This window comes from Neopelma chrysocephalum, unplaced genomic scaffold, assembly GCF_003984885.1.
Source record: "Neopelma chrysocephalum unplaced genomic scaffold, ASM398488v2 Primary Assembly neopelma1_24, whole genome shotgun sequence".
Classification (NCBI taxonomy): Eukaryota; Metazoa; Chordata; class Aves; order Passeriformes; family Pipridae; genus Neopelma; species Neopelma chrysocephalum.
The window spans coordinates 263,455-284,218 of NW_020897693.1; the positions used below are offsets into that span (position 1 = coordinate 263,455).

Sequence of the window (20,764 nt, forward strand, 5' to 3'; positions counted from 1 at the left end):
GGGTATATCCCTGTAAAAGCGAGGGTATATCCCTGTAAAAGCGAGGGATATATCCTTATAAAAGCGAGGGAGGTGCCGCTCCGAGATCCTCGGAGCTGGGAGGCCGCCAGGCTGCTCCGCCAGGAATTCCCGCTGTGCCCAGTTCTGGGGATTTAGCCCCTGCTGGGGTGGTCTGGACAGGCGTCGGTTGGCGCTTGGAATATGGGAATTGCGGAGCTTACGGGTTGTGGAGAAGTGGGATGGTCCTCGCGGGTCGTTCCCGGGTGGGAAATCACCCCGTGATTCCTGAAAGTGGGATATATAATAACCTTGGGACAGTGTTCAGGGGTTGGAAGCAGCAAAACTCCTGGATGGATTAAAGGAAATGGATCTAAGGGAAAAGAAAACCAATCCCAAGGTGGGAATTTTACTCTCCCACCTGGATGAAACTTCACGGGGATGAATTCCAGCATCTTCCTGCCTCCTTTTCCAGGTGGACAGGGAAAAACATCCAAGTTTGTGTAGTCAGGAGGAGAGTTTTTAAGTTGTGGTTGGGAATAATGAAATTGTGGCTTTGGGAAGGCGTTGATCCCTGGGTGTTCCTGACACTGGCACCACTGGAAAAGGCTTTCCAAGTAGGAAACGTGATCCAGGTGAAGGTATTTGGTGTCCCAGGTGTTGGTTTTCGGGGTCATGAAAGTTCCTTGGGGGTCTTAAAGCTTCTGATGGAATTCCAGCTGGGCCCTGGGACTGTGTGGGCTTGGATTGGGAATGGCTGAGGGGGGTCTGGAATGACAAAAAGGGGCAAAAAGCTTGGAACAGCATCTGGTACCTTGTAAATAATACAAACAACCTGGAATTTCTCCAGCCAAAACCAGAAAGGAGAAGTGTAATTTTTCCCCTTCAAGTCAGGATTTAAATAAGAAATTTGCGATGCAGTTTCTGAAGTTTTGCTTCATAACATGCTGGAGAGTCAGAATTCCAGGTTGAAGGATAATGCATACATATTGCAGGTGCTGGTTTTGTTAGTGCTGACCCAAAAACCCTGTGTTTGATCCCAATTCCAGTTTAAGGCACTGGGACCTGCAAAATCCAACCAGAACCCCAGGGAAAGGGATAAAATTCCCCAGAGTTCTGTTGTTTGTGGGAAAGAGGCAGTGAGGAAGAGAAACTTCCCTATTCCTCTTCCAGAGAGTTGGGGAATAATGGGGCTAAAATTGAGGAACTGAGGGAGGGAAATGGGAAAATCCTCCTTCCAAGGCCAAAAAATATCCTAAAAAATTAGGGAAATTGGGGAAAGCAAAGTGGGATTAATTGGGACTTAATTCCTCCAAACGAGGGCACTTGGAATTCTGAGCTGCAGTATCAGGGATGGCTTTGCAAAAATAGGATTAAATCCCTTTTCCAAGCTTCTGTGCTGTAGAAAACTCTCCTTAATCCTGATTTTTGGAGGGTTGGGGGGTTTTTCCAGCAGCTGGAAAAATATAGGAGGGGAAAGTGTTAAAATTTGAGGGTGGGAAACGGCTTGGAAAAGCTTCCAGTCTTTCCCAAGGCTGGGAATTATTTATTAAACTTCCTTGGATTAAACCAGCAGCGATTCCGATCTGTCCCAAACATCCCTGTCTTGCCTGAAGGGGTTTTTTGGGAATTAAGACTTTTTTGGGAATTAAACTGGAACAAGCAGCTTTGTTTTGGGAACGTGCACCTGCTTTTCCTTCCCCCTCCCATTCCTTCATTCCCAAATAAATAATATTTGCTCCAAACTCTGCTCCCGACAGGGATCCAGCTGACCCAGAGGAACATCCCGAGCCGGATTCAGCCCTGGAATGTGAGGAGATTCCACAGAAAGATGCAGCAGTGGAGATGGGGTGAGTGAGACCATTGAAATCCCCTCCTGGAGCTGCAGGGCTGGAATTTTTAGGGAGAAAGGAGCGGATGAAAGTGTCCTTTGTGCCATGGGACAAACAGGCTTTTGTGGGATCTGTGGAGAGCTTGGAATGTTTCTTCCTGCTGGGATAGTTTGGAGTCAGTCAAACTCTTCCCTCCAAACCAGTTTGAGCTGATATTTCCCTGATAAATCCATGGGACTGTGGATTTAGGGATGTCATTGTGGGGATCTCGGAAGGGAAATCAGAGGGGGAAAAAGGTGGAGAATTTTCCGGGTGCAGCAACTCAGAACTTTTAAGGTGGAAGAAATTGGGATGGTTTTCCAGGTTTTGATAAGAAATGGGAAGTTTGCTGGATTGAAATCAGATTTCTGGGTGTTTTGAGAGCACAGGGAGTCGGTACCGAGATTTTTATCCTGCTCTTTTTTGGTGCTGGAAACTGGAAAAGGTTTTTTTTATGGAGTTAAATGCATGTAAAATGTGCTTCTAAGTGATTGAAAATTCCCATAAAACAGTGGATTATTAATTAATTTAATTAATCAAAACATCATTCAAATTTTAGGAAGGATAATGTGGAAATTAGGATATAATGGATATTCTGGGAGCAGCAGAAGTGCTCCAGACCCTGTAAAATGTGGGGTAAAAAGTACTGCTGGAGCTCCTGGAGGATTTGGGATAAAGGATGGAATTCCTTTAGGAAAAGCATCCCTCTCTCCTCAGAGATTTCTGCTTTTCCTTCCTCCTTTTTATCCCTTTCTTTCCTCCTTCCACTGGATCCCTTACCTGGGATTTCTTTGAAAAGATGTCCAGCTAAAAGATGGAATAAAAAGCTTTGGAATATTTGCCTCTCCCTTGCAGCAGGAGTAGAAAATCCTGTCAGGAATTCTGCCCTGGGCTCCTAATCCCTTAAATTCCAGACTCTTTTTTAACTCAGCTCCTTCCTTAACTGGACTTGTGCTCCTGCAGATCCCTGGAAATCCTCCTCCCGCCCCATCCACTGGCATTTCTCTCCCTCTTTTTCTCATCTCCTTCAGCTTGACTTCAAATATCTGTGGAATTGCATGAAAATTCCCGGCTTTTCATTCTCTCCAAGCTGAGATTTTGGTTCCTGGGCATGGAATATTTTAATTGCCTTAGTGTGGAGTTAAAACCAAGTGGGTTCCTTGGGATGGTTTGGAGCCTAATGAGGATTTTTCCCTGTAAACGGGACACAAGGTGCAGTTTGGAGTCTTAAATTCCAAGTTTCCTGGTGTTTTTCACTTTCCATTTCCCCCAGGAAAGGTCCCAGAGCAACTCCTGGATAATCCATAAATATGGGAATGCCACCTTAAATAGGTGCTCTGAGTGTTTTCCGTGGGTTTTTTCCTCTGGAACATGTTTCCTTGGGATTTCTTGGCTTAGAGGAAAGGTTATCCCATGGACCTGAGTGATCCCGAGCTTAGATCAAGGCAGGATTCAGGACAGAATCCTAATTTCCTGAAGAACAAGGAATAAAATGGTGAATCCATCAGGCCACCTTAAAAAAACTGCGCTGGATAATGGGAAGAGGCAGGAGAATCCAGGACATTCCCGTTGTAGTTCGGGGCAGTAACTACAATGGGAAGGGGGAGACTGGGGGGGAATTCAGCCTTTCATTCCCTGAAAGGGGCTTTTCTTCCCTGAAAAACTCCATTGGAAGCAGTTCTGCTGCTCTGGGGCTGCTGGAAGTTGGAATTTCCACAGTGGGATGGAATTTAATATTCCATTAAGTCCCAGCTTGTCTTTTCATCCCAAACCCCTGTCATTTGTGCCTGATGTTGACACAACCCAGATGTATTTTTGGAATATGGATTTCAGCTCCGAACATGGAGCCTCTGGAGGCCTGGCTTTTCCCACTGGATCCTCTCAATGATCCTGCAGATTGGCGGCTTGCTCCCATGGGAGAGGAACTCTCTCACCTCCTAAGAAAATCAGGACAAGTCAGATGCTGCTTGTGGCTTTGCAGCAGCCTGGGAACGTCCCAAAAAAAAAAGTGGATTCGGCCCTTTCTTTGCTGGATCCTTCCCTTTTTTTATCTGGATCCCACCCTGCTTGTGCTGGATCCTGCCCTCCTTGCGGCAGATCCCACCCTCCTTGCCCTGGATCCAGCCCTTCTTGTGGCAGATCCTTCCTGCATCCCATATTTACAGTCCTGGAATGGTCTGGCTTGGAGGGGCCCTTGAAGCCCATCCCATTCCCACCCCAACACCTCCCACTAATCCAGGTCGCTCCAAGCCCCGTCCAACCTGGCCTGGAGCATCTCCAGGGATCCACAGCTTCCCTGGACAGCCTATTCCCTGGGCATTCCTTACGTGTTTTTCATCCCAATTCCAGTCAACACAAAACCTTTTTTCCAAGTTCTCTCCAGAATTCCATCCTCAAACCCTCTGGCAGTGGCGGAGTTTTCCCAAGCCAGTGCCCTGCCCTCCATTCCAGGCTATCCCAGCCTTTCCACCTCCCCAGTCCTGCTTTACCTCTCGGCCGGATTTAACCTTTGGAGCCACATTCCTGTTTTCCCTGCTCACATTCCTGCTGATTCAGCAGTTTGTCACCATCTCCATGGCACCAGAGCATCCGCTGGTGACATCCAATAAATCAGAGCGCTCGGGGATGAACCGGATTTTCCTTGGAGAAGGGAAACACGAGCCCTGCCAGAGGAAGCAGGAAAACTTCCCGCTTGCTCCACTGAAAGTCAGAGAAGTTCCATCCTTAAAAAAAAGCGAAGCAGGAGTTTGTGGTTTCTCAAGCTGTGGATCTTTGTTTTCTTCCCTGGGTAAAACAGGGAATAAGGATGGATTTCTTGGAGAGATTCCCATCCCCTCACCTCTCATTTTTCCCTATTTTCTTTCATTCCGAGTCTTCCTTCTGAGCTTAATTTGGGGCAAAAATATTCCAGCATATGGAAAAAAGAACACTGGGAAGTGAGAGGTGCTTTTCCTGAAGCATTCCATCCGTATTCCAAAGATGGAAAGATGGGAGCTTTCCTAAAATCCAGTGGTGTGAGAGGAACATGGGGCAAAATGTCTTTGTGGAGCTGTGGTGGTAAAACTTGTTCCTGTGGGAATCCATGGCTGGAAAACCTTTTTCCCTCTAATTTTTATGGCTCTTCCTGGATCAATGTGTTGCTTTTGGAAAAGACTCTTTATCCCTATGGGTTTTGTTAAAAAGAGGGATCGTGAGCTCTCCCATTTGAACCCCTGGGAACAGCTGTGGGGCCATTGTGGAATTTAACTCCGTAGGGAATGGGGGCATCCGCAGATCCAGCGTTATCCTTGGTTATTCCAAGTCTGGGATAAAGAGCTTTGGAACCCTTAGTTTGCTTTGGTGGTGGCAAAGAGAATTTATGGATTCTGGGAGGCCTCGCTCCGACTGTTCCTCTTGGATGAGGGCGGAGGAGCGAGCAGAGGCGGCTCCGGAGGCGGGAATCACGTGGGAAGCTGCAGAAAAGGCTCATTCCTCGGGGAAGGGGTGGCTGAGTAAGTGTGGAGCCTCCTGGGAATTCTGACAGAGCTCCTGAAAATCTCCTGCGGGGCAGGGAGCGGGAATTTGGGGGGGGAAGTGGGAATGTGCCGACCTTGGAAGTGTCTCTGTTATTAATGTGCATTTATCTCCATTTATCCTGGAGAAAAGGGGGATCGGGGCGAGCTTCTCATTCCCTACAAATCCTTGCCTGGATGTTGGAGCAAGGTGGGATCAGACCCTTCTTCCAGGGAATGAGTGACAGGAGAAGAGGGAACAGCCTCAAGTTGCAACAGAGGAGGTTTCAATTGGATATCAGGGAAAATTCCTTCATGGAAAAGGTGGTTGGGCATTGAAACAGGCCCCATCCCTGGAGGGATTTAAAATCCCTGTGGATGTGGCAGTTGGATATGGATTAGTGGTGGCCTTGGACGGTTGGATTTGGTGATCCTGAAGGTCTTTTCCAGCCTTAACCCTTCCATGATTCCCTGTGTGCTGAAGGTGCTCCCGAGGATTTGGTTTCAACTCTTCCCGTGTCCTTCATGGCATAAAGAACCTGTGGGTTGTGTCCAGGGATTTCCAGGCTCCTTGGATGTTTGTTCCCTGGAATGGCTTGAGACCCCGATTTCCAGCCATTCCTGGTTGGAACTCCGGGGATTATCCCATCCCACCTTTATTCCTCGGGCACACAAGGCTTATTTTGCTCCTCAAGGGGATGATCCCACCATGGAATGGTGGTTTTCCTTCTCCTGGGAATGGTGGAGAGCAGAGGAATTCCCCCTCTCCTCCATATCCAGGAGCTGCTCATCCTTGTTCTCCGGAGCATTTGGGCTGTTCCAGAGGAGCTGGATGAGTTGGGATGGATACCCCAAGACAGTAGGAGCTCCCAGTGGAATAATGGATGGGAGAGAGTGCCCGGAATCAGGGACAGGGAGGGGGATTTTGGCCCGAGGAAGACTCTCAGTTGTGGATTCTGGGAATGGCGGGGGTTCAGGCAGCGGAACTGATCCGGGGCGGATCCGAGCGGCTCCGGCCACTCCCAAACCCTTCTGGCTCAGGGGAGCGGAAGAGAATCCGGCTGTTTGTTCACCGGGTGCTCATCCAAAGGCTCCGATTGATTTGATCCCACGTGGCAACCGGGAGTGGGAGGGGCTCCGGAACCTCCTTGGAGGTGAGTCCCTGGACAGGCCGAGGAAAAGGCAGAGTTGCCCAAGGAAACATGGAAATTTATCCAGCAGGAGTATCCCCGGCTGTGCTTCCATCCACCTGAGCTCCTTATCCTCCTAAACCGTGTGCTGAGGGACAGGTCAGTCCTGGAACATCCTGGTTGGACGGGATCCATGAGGATCCTGGAAATCTGACTCCGGTTGCCCTTTTTGTCCCTGGCTGCCCTCGTGTTTATCCAATGGAAAACTGGTTTTCCAGCTGCTTCCTTTCCTCATTAACTCTTCATTGATCACCAAAAAGCAGGATCTGGGTGGGGGTGGGTTGGGGAGAGCGGGAGCCCCTTCCCACTGCACTGGATGGAATGAAGCGTCTCATTCCAGGGAGGCTTTTGGAGGTTCCCTTTTTTTTCCCTTTTTTTGTCCCTGGAGCTGGGAAGCGCCACCCTTTGGAGCACAAAAAGCATGAAAAGGTGTGGTCAGAGCACCTGGGAACCTTCTGGCTCAGAATGGCACGAAAATCCCAGGGTAAACAGGGATTTGTTCTGTGAACCAGTGGCCTGTGAGTTCCCTGGGATTGGGCCAAAACACTCCCTCCTGGCCATGGGAAAACACGGCCCTGGAGCCTCTGAAGCACAAGGGCTCAGCATTCCCAAGAAACAGTGAGTTGGGCTTCTAGGTTTCCTTTAATGTTAATATTTCGGGAAGTTTTATTTTGGGAAGTTAATCCCCCTTTTTTCTTCCCTCTGGAGAACTTTCCCCATTCCAGTGTGGCAAGGCTTGGAGATTTTACATGGATGGGAGGAGCTGCAGGTGGATCTTCTCCCTCTGCATCCGGCCGTGCAAACCTCTCACCTTGGACAAGGTGTAATTCCAGAGGATGAGATGCTGGAATTCCTGTTTGTCCGAGCCTGGAGAAGCAGGAGATCCTGCTCCCAGACCACTTGTTTCCCTGGATTTTAGGCCGCTATCCTGGTGTTCGCTCAGCTCCTGCTGCCTCTCCGTAGGAGTCTCCCAGGAATTTGCGTTTCCATTGGAGTTTCTGTTTAAACTTGGGATTTGTTTCAAGGGAAAAAGTGACAGATGCCAATCAGGAGAGAGGAAAAGGGAGGAATTCCGGATTATCCGACACTTGGTGACCCTCAGCACTGAGGCTGCTGCTCCTTTCTGTGGGAACAATGAGGAAAGGGTTATTTATCCCTTTCCCTCTAATTTTTACAGTATTCCTGCTGCTTCATTAGACATTCCTGCTCTTGGAAAAGGAGATGAGCTTGGAATTTCTTATGTTCCTATGGGAACAGATCTTTGCAAGGGTTTGAGGCCTCATTTACAAGGAGATTTGTCAGGAAAGGTGGGAAATGGATTTAATTCCTGCCTGGAGTGGGAAACTCTGATTCCTTCTCTCCCTGTTGGCCCCTGAGTGGGAGTTTTCCCAGTTTTTTCCAATCCTCAAGGATGCTCCATGGCCACAGAGTTAATTCCAAGTTGGATCACAAGCTGTCTGAATCCACCCTGACTTGGCAAAAAAATCACCCCTTTTTTGGGGGGGGAGAATAAGGGCAGGAAAAAGACCACTCTGGATTGCAGGTGCTCCCAGAGCAAGCTTCGGAATCCCTTTGGAATGAGTTCTCCAGACTAAATTATCTCTGAATCCACTTTTCCCATGTGTGTTCAGAAAGGTGGGTGGGGAGAAATTCAGGAAAACAGCTGCATTCTGGGAATTACAGGGAATTTCAGTTAACTTAAGTTGGAAAATGGAAGCAGCCAAAAGAAAAGGGCTCCATCCATGAGGTTTTTAACAGGAAGCATCTTGTTCCCAGGGAAATTCCATGGAGAACAGTCACCTGCTGTGGGATGGGGCCTGGATGGGGGTGTTGGGATCCTGCCTCAGGCATTTGTGGAGTTTTTTCCCTTTGGGAGCTTCCTGAGGAAGCCACTTGTGCCACTGCGCCGTGTCCGGGTTGTGGTTGGCACATCCAGGACTCTTCCTGTGGGTTATAATCCCTTATTTCCTTGTAACTTAGGGATCTGGGATTCCTGCCTGAAGGTTGTCATCCCAGATTTTGTTACAAGGGGATTCGGTGCCTTTTTTATCCCCCCAAAATTGGGTTTCCCATTAATTCGTGGCTGTTGTTAATTATGGCACTTGGGATTGAAGTCCTTCGATTTTCCATGTTCCCAGTATTTAGAATGGAACTGGAATGAACTTCTTCCAATTGGAATTAACTAACTGAGAGTGCAGGAAGGTTTCCGTGCTCCGGTGAAGGAGCAGCTCTGCCTTCCTTGGAGCCTTTTCCTTGGAACTATTTCGGGAACATGATTTCATCTTCCTCGTGGAGAGGGGGAAAAGCCCACCCTGGAATTTTGAGGGTTCCTGAACTCCTGTGAAAAATCATGGGCTTGTGGCTCAGAATTCCCTAAGAATGGGTGTGTTGGGAAGTTGCAGGAAGGAAAACTGAGTGAGTTGTGTGGTCCTGGATCCATGTTCTCCAGACATGAATGCAGAGGTCATTTCATGTCCTTGCTGGCAGCCTGGAGTGGGAATGTGATGCCAGGAACAACTTAGGGAGGAGTGTTAAAGAGGCAGGATCCTTTTCCAGTGGCTCCAACATCTTCCCTGCTTGTTTTCCCTTGGATATTTTACCTCTGGACTCTTTGGCTCCCGTCCTGAGAATGTGAAATCCTGTGGCAGGCTTGGGAATTGCTGGATTTGGTTCCTCCGTGCTCTTGTGTAGGTGAGCTTTTATCCCAAGAACTCCAGAGCCTGGATTGTCTCCCTGCTGTTTTCCTGGTGGGAACAGAGGATTTTCCCGTTTCCAGCTTTCCTTCAGGCTGGAACACGTTTGAAGAATTCCTGCAGTGCCAGGAAATCCTTGAACTGAGGGTGAAAGGTTTGTAGTGTCATTCCATGTCCTTATTCCCGTGTTCCAGAGGGATCCTTTGGGCCTGTTGGGGTCAGTTGAGCTCTGCCGGACACTGATCCCAGCTGGGATTGAGGAATACTTTGGAGGGAGGGAGAAACCTGTGAATATTCATTTTTTCCAGCCTAAGGAGTGCTCGGATTCGTCAGGTGCTGGACAATTCCAAGCTGAATGCTGTAGCTGACTTTTCCAGGTCTGTCTGCTTGGCTGTTTTCCCTCATGGAATGACAATATCCCGAGGGCTGGGACACTTTTCATTATCCCAGGTGGCTCCAAGCCCCGTCCAACCTGGCCTTGGATACTTCCAGGGATGGGGCAGCCACAGCTTCCCTGGGAAACCTGCGCCAGGGCCTCCCCACCCTCCCAGGGAAGGATTCCTTCCCCATATCCCACCCTGTGTCAGTGGGAAGGGTTGGGATGCCAGAAATATTCCTTCAGGTTCTGTTCCATCAAATGAGTTTGCAGGAATAATTCCAGGATATCCTGATTTTTCCAAGAAGGCTCGAAAAACTCCGGAGTTTTTGGCGGGGAATAGATTTTGCTGAATGAGGTTCCAGGTTGGTGCTCTTGGGAGGAAGAAAATGTTGGAAAGTGGGAATTTGGGAAGGTTTGGGGAGCATTGGAAAAAGGCTGTGAAACACAGACATGGCATTTCTAGGGAATCCACAGCATTTGGGAATATTCCCTCTTTAATTGCCGCAGGATGAGCTCCTCAGATAGCCTGGTGGTGTCTTCTGGCGGGAATTTTTTTCGGAATTTGGGAAAAGAAATGGATTGTTTGGGACTGGTAGGAGGCGGGAAGTTGTAGGAGTGACCTGCTGAAAAATCCCTGGGAATGGTTTAACTGGATCCATGGGGCTGTTTGTGAGAATAGAGATGCCATGGGAGAACCTTGGGCAAAGGGGGATGTTTGGGAATTGTCAGCAGCAATCCCTTAGTGAGGAATGACGTGGAAAAACAGGGAGAGCTCCATTGAGTCATCCACAATAGCCTGGGGAGAGCTCCTAACACCATGGCTCATCCCAAGGGATTTTGGGATATGACAGGTTATCCATGGCCTTTGGGGCCAGACATGACCTGACCTTCCCCAGGCTGATTTCTGGGAATGTGGGATACAGGCACAACCTTGGCCAAAGGAAACAATGATTGACGGAAATTCCTAGAATAACCAGGCAGCACCAGGAAAACGGGAATAGGTGGTGCCCAGGTCAGGTTTGGGCTGTTTGAAGCCTATTCCCAACATTGTTGAGCCTGGAATTGTCACAGATTTGGGATCTGCGTTTCATGAGGACAAAGCATATCAGGAAAAGATCCCAAAAACCTTCCCAGATAGCCCCGATTCCCAGCATTTTTGACTTGCAGCTGGACATACAGCTTGGTCATGGAATGTGGGAAGAGGAAAGCAGGATAAGTTATGGGTTGTTGTCATGGGATAAGTCGAGGGTCACGAAGCGGGAAAAGCACAGTTTGGGAATGCCGGTGAGCAGGGAGTGGAGTTGAGAAGCCCTGGAAGGCCCTGGAATTCCGTCCTCCTTCAGGAGGGAGGGAAACAGGCACTGCTCGTAATTCCTGGGAGGTGAGCAGAGCATTCCATCGGAGGGAACCTCTCCGGAGCGATTCCCATCCCTGCGGAGCCTGGAGCCGCCTCTCCACCGCTCTCCCGGCTGCTCCGCTCCTCTCCGGCACATCCTTGGGGAGGGGAGCCGGGAAGGAGTGCCAAGGAACGCTGCTGACCGCCCAGTTTTCCTGCAGTTTGGCAGGGATTTCCCTGCTCTCCCACTTCCTTCGCTCTCCCCGTGTTGGCAGCGGTGGGTCCCGGGGGCTTTCCCGGCATGTGACTCATCCCCAGGGAATTCCTGAAGCAATGAGTCAAGTTATTGGGAAAACTGTTTGCCCGCTGCTGTAAACCAGGGAGCCAAGGAGCCGCTTGCAGTAGGATAGGCAATTCCTAGTGGGAATTCTTTTGGAATGACACGGCTCGTCCTGTCTCTTCCCAAAGGCATTGCTTCCGGACGAGCCGGAGCGGGGAGACACCCCCAAACTAAATGGTGCACCTGGAAATATCCTCCGGGGTTTTTTTTCCTGCCTTTTTTTTCTGAGCTGGTAAGAATTCCAGGGTGGAAAGCTGTCAGGATTGTAGGGGAAAATAGCTTTTCCTAAAGGAATGAGGCTCCATCTGAAACGGTCTGTGCGGGAGCACCGCTTCCCGCTTGGATCTGCCCTCGCTGGCTTCACCCACCCCTTGGAATTTTTCCTATGGAAAAACCACTAGTTGCGTGGTGAACAACTGGAAATTAAGGAAACCAAGGAGTTTTCATTCCCAGTAATTATATCCAGAAAGCAGGTTTGGGATGCTCAGCTGCCCATCACTTAGAACAGTGAGGTGCTTCCAGTATCCATCACCTCATCCCAGCATCCCAGCCCCACTTCAGCCAAGCTTTCCTTGCCGGCTGTTAACCGGGAATGGATTTGATTCCCCTCTGGAACATCAGGTTCTCTTTCAAACCCCAAATGAGTTTGGATTTCATCCCTCTTCTTTCCCCCCCGGCAACTTGGCCGTTATTTTTGCTGGAGCTCGGGAGCCGTCGGGAAGCTGCTCTGTGGGCTCTGCCGGCAGGGAATGTGGGTGGCTGCAGCACCGGCACAGGGGCTGGGGGATGGGTTTAACTCCCTGAGTTCTCAGCAGCCTTGGATTGTGCTCCTTCTCCACTCCCAGATTCCCGAGAATCGGGACTTGTCATTCCTGAAGGCTTTGGGTTTTCCGTAGGGTGACGAGTGTGGAGCTCTGGAGGTAAATTGTGCTCTGGCTGAGGTCAAGGAGAAAAATGTTGGGAATCTTGGAGCTGTGGGGGGAGGATTTTTCACCCCTCTCCAAGCATTTAGTTTGGACAGTTGGAATGTCTCCCTGTTTTAAGGAGTTATCCCTAAAAACTTCATCTTCTTTGGATGGTTGGGAAGCTTTGGAATTAATAAATCTTGTTGGATTTTTGATACAAGAAAGAAGTGGAGGTGTCCAGGGAGGGGTTTGGAGCACTGGGAGCAGCTGAGGAAGCTGGGAGGGCTCATCCTGGAAAAAAGGAGGATTGGGGGGGAAGCTTTTTGCTCTCCACAAATCCCTGCCTGGATGTTGGGTCCTGGTGGGATCGCGCTCTGCTCCCAGGGAACAAGGGACAGGATGAGAGGGAACAGCCTCAAGACACTCCAGGGGAGCTTTAAATTGATATTAGGGAAAATTCCTTCCTGGAAAGGGTTGTAAAGCATTGGAACACTCCAGTGGTGGAGTCCCCATTCCTGGAGGGATTTAAAATCCGTGTGGAAGTGGCACTTGGGGACATGGATTAGTGGTGGGCTTGGAAGTGCTGGGGAATGGTTGGACTTGATCTTGGAGGGCTTTTCCAACCTTTATGGTTCTGGGATCTGGAAAAATCCTAACCTGTGGGATGTCACTGGATATCCAGTGGGGAGAACCCTTGGGATCACTGGTTTGTGGGATGTAATTCCTGGGAACAGGCTCTGGATTGGTCCTGTTTTTTTGGAGGAGACGTATTCCAAAGTAGAGGATTTCCTTGTTTCTCCTTAATTCGGGGAATCCATTATCCTGCTTTTACCGGGGAACAAGTGCTGCGAGTGGGACTTTTGGGACTTTTCCATCCATTAGGATTTCCAAGATAATCCTGGTTTTCCTGGAAACTCCACCACTGTGAGCAAGTGCATGCCAAGGAGAAAGAGGGATTTTTCTAATGTCTCCTTGTTAAACCATTCCCAGGGTAACAGGTGGGAAATGTCTGTGTTTGAAGGATGTGTGGGATTTGGGAGACCTGTTTCCACCCAAGGCAGGAATTGGGGGAATGGCAGGAAAAGGGGATGGATGGAAGCAAGGAGAATGCGCTCCTGGGTGTGGTTATGCTCCAGAGGGGCTTTGGGAAGGAATATTAGGGATTAGCTGGGATGGAAGGAATGTTAGGGATTAGCAGTGCTTTGTCCTGGTTGCACCAACCTTGTGTCCATCCCTGTTGCAATTCCAAGGGCGGATTTACCCCAGGATTTGGGGGTTAAACCCGTGGGATGAGCAGGTGAGTCCTCGTTCCCTGGGCTTTGAAGGGCAGTTTCTGCTCCGAGGTGTATTTTGGGAATTTGTGTCAGTGGGCAGGTCCAGCTCCAGCCTGATCCCATTAAGTGTGTCCCGGTGACATTGGGGAGGGGACGGAGCTGCCTCATCCCGAGGGAGCCGCAGCCAAACTGTGCCAAGTCCTGGGAGGCTCCTGGAAGCCCCAAGCCCCGGCTCTGCCACGGACTTGTTTCGTTCCCTTCTCCTTGGAAAACGGGAGATTATCAAGGAGGATCTTAAAGATACTCCCAAAATTAAAATCCCCATTGATTTTTCTTCCGTGATGGGACTTGCTTATAAATAGGGCTCTTAAATGTTGCATTAGTCCATGGAGTATTCCTTGAGGCTGGGATCTGATCCCTAAATCACAGTGAGGGCACAACTCTCCTCACAGCCTTCCGGCAGCTGCTTTCCCTGCAATTCCTGCGGGCTCTGCTTCCAGGAGCTATGTCTGGAAAGGAAAGGGCTCGTCTTCCTTTGGTGCCATGGAATTTGTCCCCCCAACCTGATTTTCATGGAATCCTGGAATGGTTTGGGTGGGAAGGGACCTTAAAGCTCATCCAGTTCCAGCCCCAACACCTTCCACTATCCCAGGTTGCTCCAGCCTGGATTTGAACACTTCCAGGGATGGGGCAGCCATGATTTCCCTGGGAAATCCATTCCAGCACCTCCCCACTCTCACAGGGAAGGATTTCTTCCCAATATCCCATTTAACCCACCCTCTGGCAGTGGGGAGCCATTCCTCCATGTCTTGTCACTCCAGGCTCTTTTCCAAAGTCCCTTTCCAGCTCTCTTGGAAGCCCTTTAGGCCCCTTTTTTCCCTGGAGCCTTCTCCAGGCTGAGCCATCCCAGCAAATTCCTCAGGCCAGCTTCGGGACACTCTGTATGGATGTCACCACATCCCCCCCTTCTCCCTGCAAGGCAAGAACAATTCCCAGATTGTGTGGAATCAACTCAGGAATAGAAAGAGCTTCATTTAAAGCTCTTCAGAACAGCTGGAAGGGGCCCGATGGAGTCAGATCCAAGGCGGAATTGATGATTTCCGGCGAGTCCAGTCAGTGTCCTGTGGGAACAGGAGGGTTCTGTGAACTGCAGGGGGGTGATCCAACCTGTATTCCATGTGGGAAGGAAGGACATGGCATTTCAGCCAGGGAAAGGGATCCCGGGAGGCTCAGCATGTGCTGGAATCCTGGGGAACAGCAAAGGGCTTTGTCCCGGAGTGGCACCTGCAACCATCCCCTGAGGCCTGGAAATCCTGGATTTTGGGGAATTCTGTAGCCCTGAGCAGTGGAGATGAACAACATGTGGCTTGTTTTGAGGGAATCTCTTTGAACTCTGGAATTTGGGGAGAGGGAGCTGGCAGGGGTGAGGTGGGATTGCTCTGTCATACCTGGATCGTGGGAAGGTGCCGGAGGGGAAAGGTAGGGAATGAATATTGGGATAGCAGGGCTTGCTCCATGCAGACGTTCCCAGGGATCCGTCAGAAGGGGGGAAAAACTCCTGGCAGATCCCATTTCATTGTGGTTTGGGCCTCCCAGCTTTTGCTCTGGACTGCAGGAGGTTGGGAATCCATCAGGGTGGGAATGCTGAGAATATGGGAGCAGGGATGGGGATTTGCAAGGATGGGGATTTGCGGGAGCTGTGACCCTCTGGATGCAGGGATGGGGATTTGCAAGGATGGGGATTTGAAGGGAGCTGTGAACCTGTGGATGCAGGGACGGGGATTTGCAGGGAGTTGTGGATCTGTGGATGCAGGGATGGGGATTTGCAGGGAGTTGTGAGCCTGTGGATGCAGGGATGGGGATTTGGAGAGGGTTGTGGCTTTGTGGATGCAGGGATGGGAATTTGCAGGAGCTGTGAGCCTCTGGATGCAGGGATAGGGATTTGCGGGAACTGTGACCCTCTGGGTGCAGGGATGGGGATTTGCAGGGAGTTGTGGATCTGTGGATGCAGGGATGGGGATTTGCAGGGATGGGGAAATGCTGGGGATTTGCAGGGGTTGTGGATGCAGGGATGGGATCTGCAGGAGTGGGAGCACTGGGCTGTGTGGGTGCTGCTGTGCCTCGGGAATGTGGGTGATCTGGGAGCTTCCAGCAAATCCTGCTCCTGGATTTGGGTGGTGGGAGTGGGTGACTCCGGGGGTGCTGCCGTGCCGTGGGTGGGCTCCTGCCGTGCAGGATCCAGGCACGGCCCTTTTCCATCGGCTCTTCCCTGTGCACCTTCTCCCGGAGCTCCTTTCAGGTGGGATGGGGGATTAGGCAAATCTGGAATGTTGTCTCGCTGGAGCCTTTTTCTCCCGTGCTCTTTTCCCTGAGCCTTTCCCTCCAGGCAGCCAGTTCTCCCCTTCCCCCACATCCTGTCAGAGCCCAGAGCGTGTCACAAGGAATTAACGGCTGGAAAGGCCGGGAAGGCTCCTCTGGAACAGTCTCCTTTCTGTGCCCGGGTGGCCCCTCTGTGTGTCCCTTTGTGTCCCATCCAAGTCCCCTCCCCCTGGCCTTTCACTGGAGCCTCCATGGCCTTTCCCAGCGAGGCCCGATGCCATCCCAGAGCTCCAAGCAGCATTCCCGGCTCCTCAGCGGGAAGAGGGAGGAGGTTCGTGCCGCTGGAGCTCGGGAGGGTTTTCCTGCTCTCCCGTCTCCGCATCCCTGACAGCATCGCTCCCGATCCTCCTTCCCACAATCCACACACAATCTCCTCAGAATAGGGATGATGTCACTTCCTTCCAGAGGGTGCTGGGGGTGTGGATCTGGGGGGGAGTCACGACCCCTGGCTCTCGGCATTCCCGGGAATAAATGAGGGAGTTGCTCCGAGGATGATGCCCGGCTCTGTCGGCAGGCGATTCCCACGCCGTCCTTCCCTTTGCCGAGTGGGATTTTCCATGGCTGCACGAAGAGTTGGTTGTTCCTTCCTGAGCTTGTGATGCCCGTCTCCGTGGAATTGCACTTTTCCTGGGAAGCCCTGCCGGGAGAGGAGGATGCTCAGCGGCTGGACCACATGCCATGTAAGATTTCTGCTTCCATAGATCGTTCCCTGCGCCGAGGGGATTCCTGGGGCATGTGCTTCCCTGATTTCAGTGCTGGGAGCTTGGGGGCTGCTTGTGCTGGGATTCGAGATCCCGGGAATTGCTCTTTCCAGCAGTTTTAGGAGCAAGGTGGGGTTTTTGCTCGGGGCTGTTTGCACTCTGACCTTCTGCTCCCATCCTGATTCCTCTGCTCCATCACAGCTCCAGCATCCCATCATGTCATTCCCGGGATCAGCAACGCTGGGCTGAAGCCGGAGATTCCTCCCACCGAGAGCTTTTCTGGGAGGGTTTTGGTCTCAGGCCTTCCCTCATCTCCCTCCTTTCCGAGGCCCCATACCTCGGGGTTTAAATTTGGGAGTCTTTGGGAATCAATTGGGAACATTCCTGCAGTGCCCTGGGAGCTTTGTAGTGTCACTCCAAAGTGCAGTGACATTCCCACAGGGAGTGTTCCAGTGAGTGACAGGCTGCTCTGCTCCGGCCCCAGCCGTTGCTGTGGATAAGGAATTCCCATTGGATATTGCTGCCGTCGTCGGTATCCTGGTTCTCCAGCTGGGAGAGGGTGGTGGAAGCTGAGAGAGCACAACTGGAGAGTTATGGAAGGCAGGATGCAGCCGAGGGATGATGGGAATGGGGTCTGAGCTGGGCTGGGAGGTGCTGTCCAAAGGCAGGGAAGGAGATGCTGGAAATGTGTCCAGGTTTGCAATATCCAAGATATCCCAGCAGATATCCAGGAAGGAGTCTCCAGAGGGGCAGTTTGAAGGTAGAACTGGAATGTGCTGATTATTCTGTGCTAAGGGATTGTGAATCCAAGTGGTGTTGGAATTTCGCCTTTGCTTTGTTTGGGGAGTGGAGCGTTTCCTTCATCCAAGGGCTGGAAGTGTGGAGCTGTGGGATCTCCTGGGGTCTGGGGAGGTTCCCAGGAGCTGGTGGCTGCAGCAGGTTGGAAGGTCTGTTCCAGGGACTGTGTGTGTGGGCAAAGGGCGGGAGACTGGATTTGGGAGGTTCTGGAAAGGGGGGGCGGTGACCACACCCACCGGCCAGGTTGGATTTAGTGGGACAAGGTGGGAATTGGTGCCATGGTCTGTCCCAGTCCCAACATTTGTGGTACTTGGAATGTTCAAATCAGTTCAAATGTCATCCTGAGCAACCTGGGCTGTGGAATGTGTCCCTATCCATGGCAGAGAGGTGGAACTGGATCATCCATGAGCTCCCTTCTCATCCGTTCTGGAATTCCAGGAGCAATTATTATCCATTTGGAAGTACAGCTTTGGAGCAGCCTGGGCACTGCAGGGCATGGGTGGAGCACTGCGGGAGCAGGGTATGGAATTGCCTGGGAAAAAATGGGATTGGAAGAGGAGCAGAGCTGGGATTTGGAATGGGGATGGATCAGTTGGGAGAGCTTGGAGCAGAGCCAAAGTGTGATGATCCCTGGAAGCACAGGAAGGGGACAAGTGGAAGGTGGGACAGGGATTAGGGCATGGAGAGCAAAGACAGGGATTAGAGAGTGGAAAGAGGCATAGGAATTAGGGAATTGAGGTAGGTACATGGATTAGGGCATGGAGAGAGGGATGCAGATTAGGGAATGGAGGGAGGGATGGCGATTAGGGAATGGAGGGAGGGATGGTGATTAGGGAATGGAGGGAGGGACGTGAAATGGAGGGAGGGACAGGGATTTGGGAATGGAGAAGGGGATGAAGATTAGGGAATGGAGAGAGGGACATGGATTAGGGAATGGAGGGAGGGACAGAGATTAGGGCATGGAGAACAAGACAGGGATTATGGAGTGGAAAGAGGCATAGGAATTAGGGAATGGAGGTAGGTACAGGGATTAGGGCATGGAGAGAGGGACACAGATTAGGGAGTGGAGGGAGGCACATGGAATGGAGGGAGGAACAGGACAGATCCCACAGCCAGGAAAGCACCAGGGCCTTTGGACAGGTTGCAGAGACACAATCCCAGGTTTGGCAAAGCCAGGGAAGGTTCCTGGCTGCGGGTCGTGTGCCAGGCCAGGAAAGCAGGAGGGGGCTAAGCTGTGCTGCAGGAGCCCCTGTGGAGCGGGGCTGGAGTGCTTCCAGCCGGGATGGTGTGGGCTGGCTCTGCCGAAGGAGGTGGCTGGAGCGCCCGGTGCCGTCTCGTGACTTTCCAGAGCTCCTGTTTCTATTTTTCCAAAGGGTTTGTGAGGCTCTAAAAATAGGAGCACAAACAAAACATGGGCAGGGAACAGCAGCTCCTGGATCTTCTTCCCCCACCTTGGGTTTGGAGCGCAAAGATGTGGAGCTGGCAGGATGCTCCGAATGGTCCAGGGAGAGAGATCCTGGGAACTGATATTCCCGGCTGGAAGTGCTGTTGGGAGCCAGGCGGTATTCCTCAGAGGCTTCCACTGACTCCTAATGGATATTTTGGCTTCCTGAGCTAAGGGAGGGGGAGAATTGTTAGCCAACGAGAGCCTGGCAGCAGGCGTGTCCGTGGAAAAACATGACGGGAGGGTTTGTGAGGCTGGAATAATCTGCCTGAAATCCCACTAGCCCCGGTTGCTCCCAGCCCTGTCCCACCTGGCCTGGAGCACTTCCAGGGATGGGTCTGTTGGACTTTGGGGCTGTGTTTCTGTCCAGGGGCTCAGGAAAAACAGTCATGGAATCCTGGAGTTGTTTGAGTTGGCCCTAACAGGATTCCAGGTAATCCCATGAACTGGAGCTGGATGAGTTACCAGCTTCACCTCATCATTCCCACTCTGCAAATTCCTTCTGGCTCTCCATGACAGAGGTGCTGGAATAAAACCCGAGATAACTCCTGGATGCATCCCCGGGTTATGGGGCTTTCCAGAGGAGGATGAAGGGGCTCAGCATCCTCGGCTCCGTTCTTTTCCAGGAGGTGAGTGTCGTGCCTGCTGAACTTCCCGGGACCCGCCAGCCATGCCAGGGATTGTCGTGTTCCGCCGCCGCTGGTCCGTGGGCAGCGATGACCTGGTTCTGCCAGCCGTCTTCCTCTTCCTCCTGCACACCACCTGGTAAGTGGGAAGGGCACAGGGAGGCTTGGAAATCCTCCCAGGAATTCTTTTGGCTGCTCCCGTCGCGGCTGGAAGTTCTTCCCGTGCACCTGGAAGGTCCTCTTGGGGCGTTTCGGAGGGACACCAAGATATTCCATCTCCTGGTTTTTCAGCTGAGCTCTGTCCCAAGTTCTGTCCTAGTTCCAAGTTCTGTCCTAGTCCCAGAGAGCCTGACCAGAGCTCCCTGTATCCTCCCGTGCCATCCAAGATTGGAATTTGGGGCTGTGTTTCCCTACAGGGGCTCAGCAATAACAATCATGGAATCTTGGAATGGGTTGGGTTGGAAGGGACCTTAAACCTCATCCAGTTCCAGCTCCAAGACCTTCCACTAGCCCAGGTTGCTCCAAGGCTCATCCCACCTGGCCTTGGACAATTCCAGGGATGGGTCTGTTGGAATTTGGGGTTGTGTTTCTGTACAGGGGCTCAGGAAAAACAGTTGTGGAATCCTGGAGTACTTTGGCTTGGAAGGGACCAGTTCCAATTATCCCACAGCCAGGGACACCTTTCACTAGCCCAGGTCGCTCCAGCCCATCCAGCCTCGCCTGGAGCACTTCCAGGGATGGGTCTACTGAAATCTGGGGCTGTTTTTCTGTCGAGGGGCTCAGGAAAAACAATCCTGGAATCCTGGAGTGCTCTGGGTTGGGAGGGACCGGTTCCAATTATCCCACGGGCAGGGACACCTTCCACTACCCCAAGTTGCTCCAGCCCATCCAACCTGGCCTTGGACACTTCCAGGGATGGGGCAGCCACAGCTTCTGTGGGCAAGGGTGGGAGTGGCAAATCCCATGGGATAACGTGACAAGAAGCAGATCCATTTGCTGTGCCGGGGGAGCAGAATTCCCAGCTGGCCATAGGAACGGGTGGAGCAAACTAAACATGGAACCCTCATGGGGCCTGTTGAGCGGCTTCACCCCATTCCCGGCGCTTTTCCCCGGCAGGTTCGTGATCCTGTCCGTGGTGCTCTTCGGGCTGGTGTACAACCCCGACGAGACCTGCTCCCTGAACCTGGTGGACCACGGCCGGGGCTACCTGGGCATCCTGCTGAGCTGCATGATCGCCGAGCTGGCCATCATCTGGCTCAGCATGCGCGGCAGCATCCTGTACACCGAGCCGCGCGACTCCATGCAGTACGTCCTCTACGTCCGCCTCGGTGAGCCCCCTG

The 20,764-nt window shown here is 51.7% G+C and overlaps 1 protein-coding gene across 1 annotated transcript in view; it reads left to right on the plus strand.

The window, feature by feature from the left end:
• The window catches only part of DAGLA (diacylglycerol lipase alpha), a 53,173-nt gene that overhangs the window by 652 nt on the left and 31,757 nt on the right, over positions 1 to 20,764 (plus strand). Inside the window, exons 2-5 of the mRNA XM_027674199.1 lie at positions 1,758 to 1,847; positions 16,370 to 16,535; positions 19,425 to 19,563; positions 20,541 to 20,752. Of these exons, the coding sequence (XP_027530000.1) occupies positions 19,469 to 19,563; positions 20,541 to 20,752 (307 nt within the window). The 5' untranslated portion in view covers positions 1,758 to 1,847; positions 16,370 to 16,535; positions 19,425 to 19,468. The remainder of the gene's footprint in view (positions 1 to 1,757; positions 1,848 to 16,369; positions 16,536 to 19,424; positions 19,564 to 20,540; positions 20,753 to 20,764) is intronic.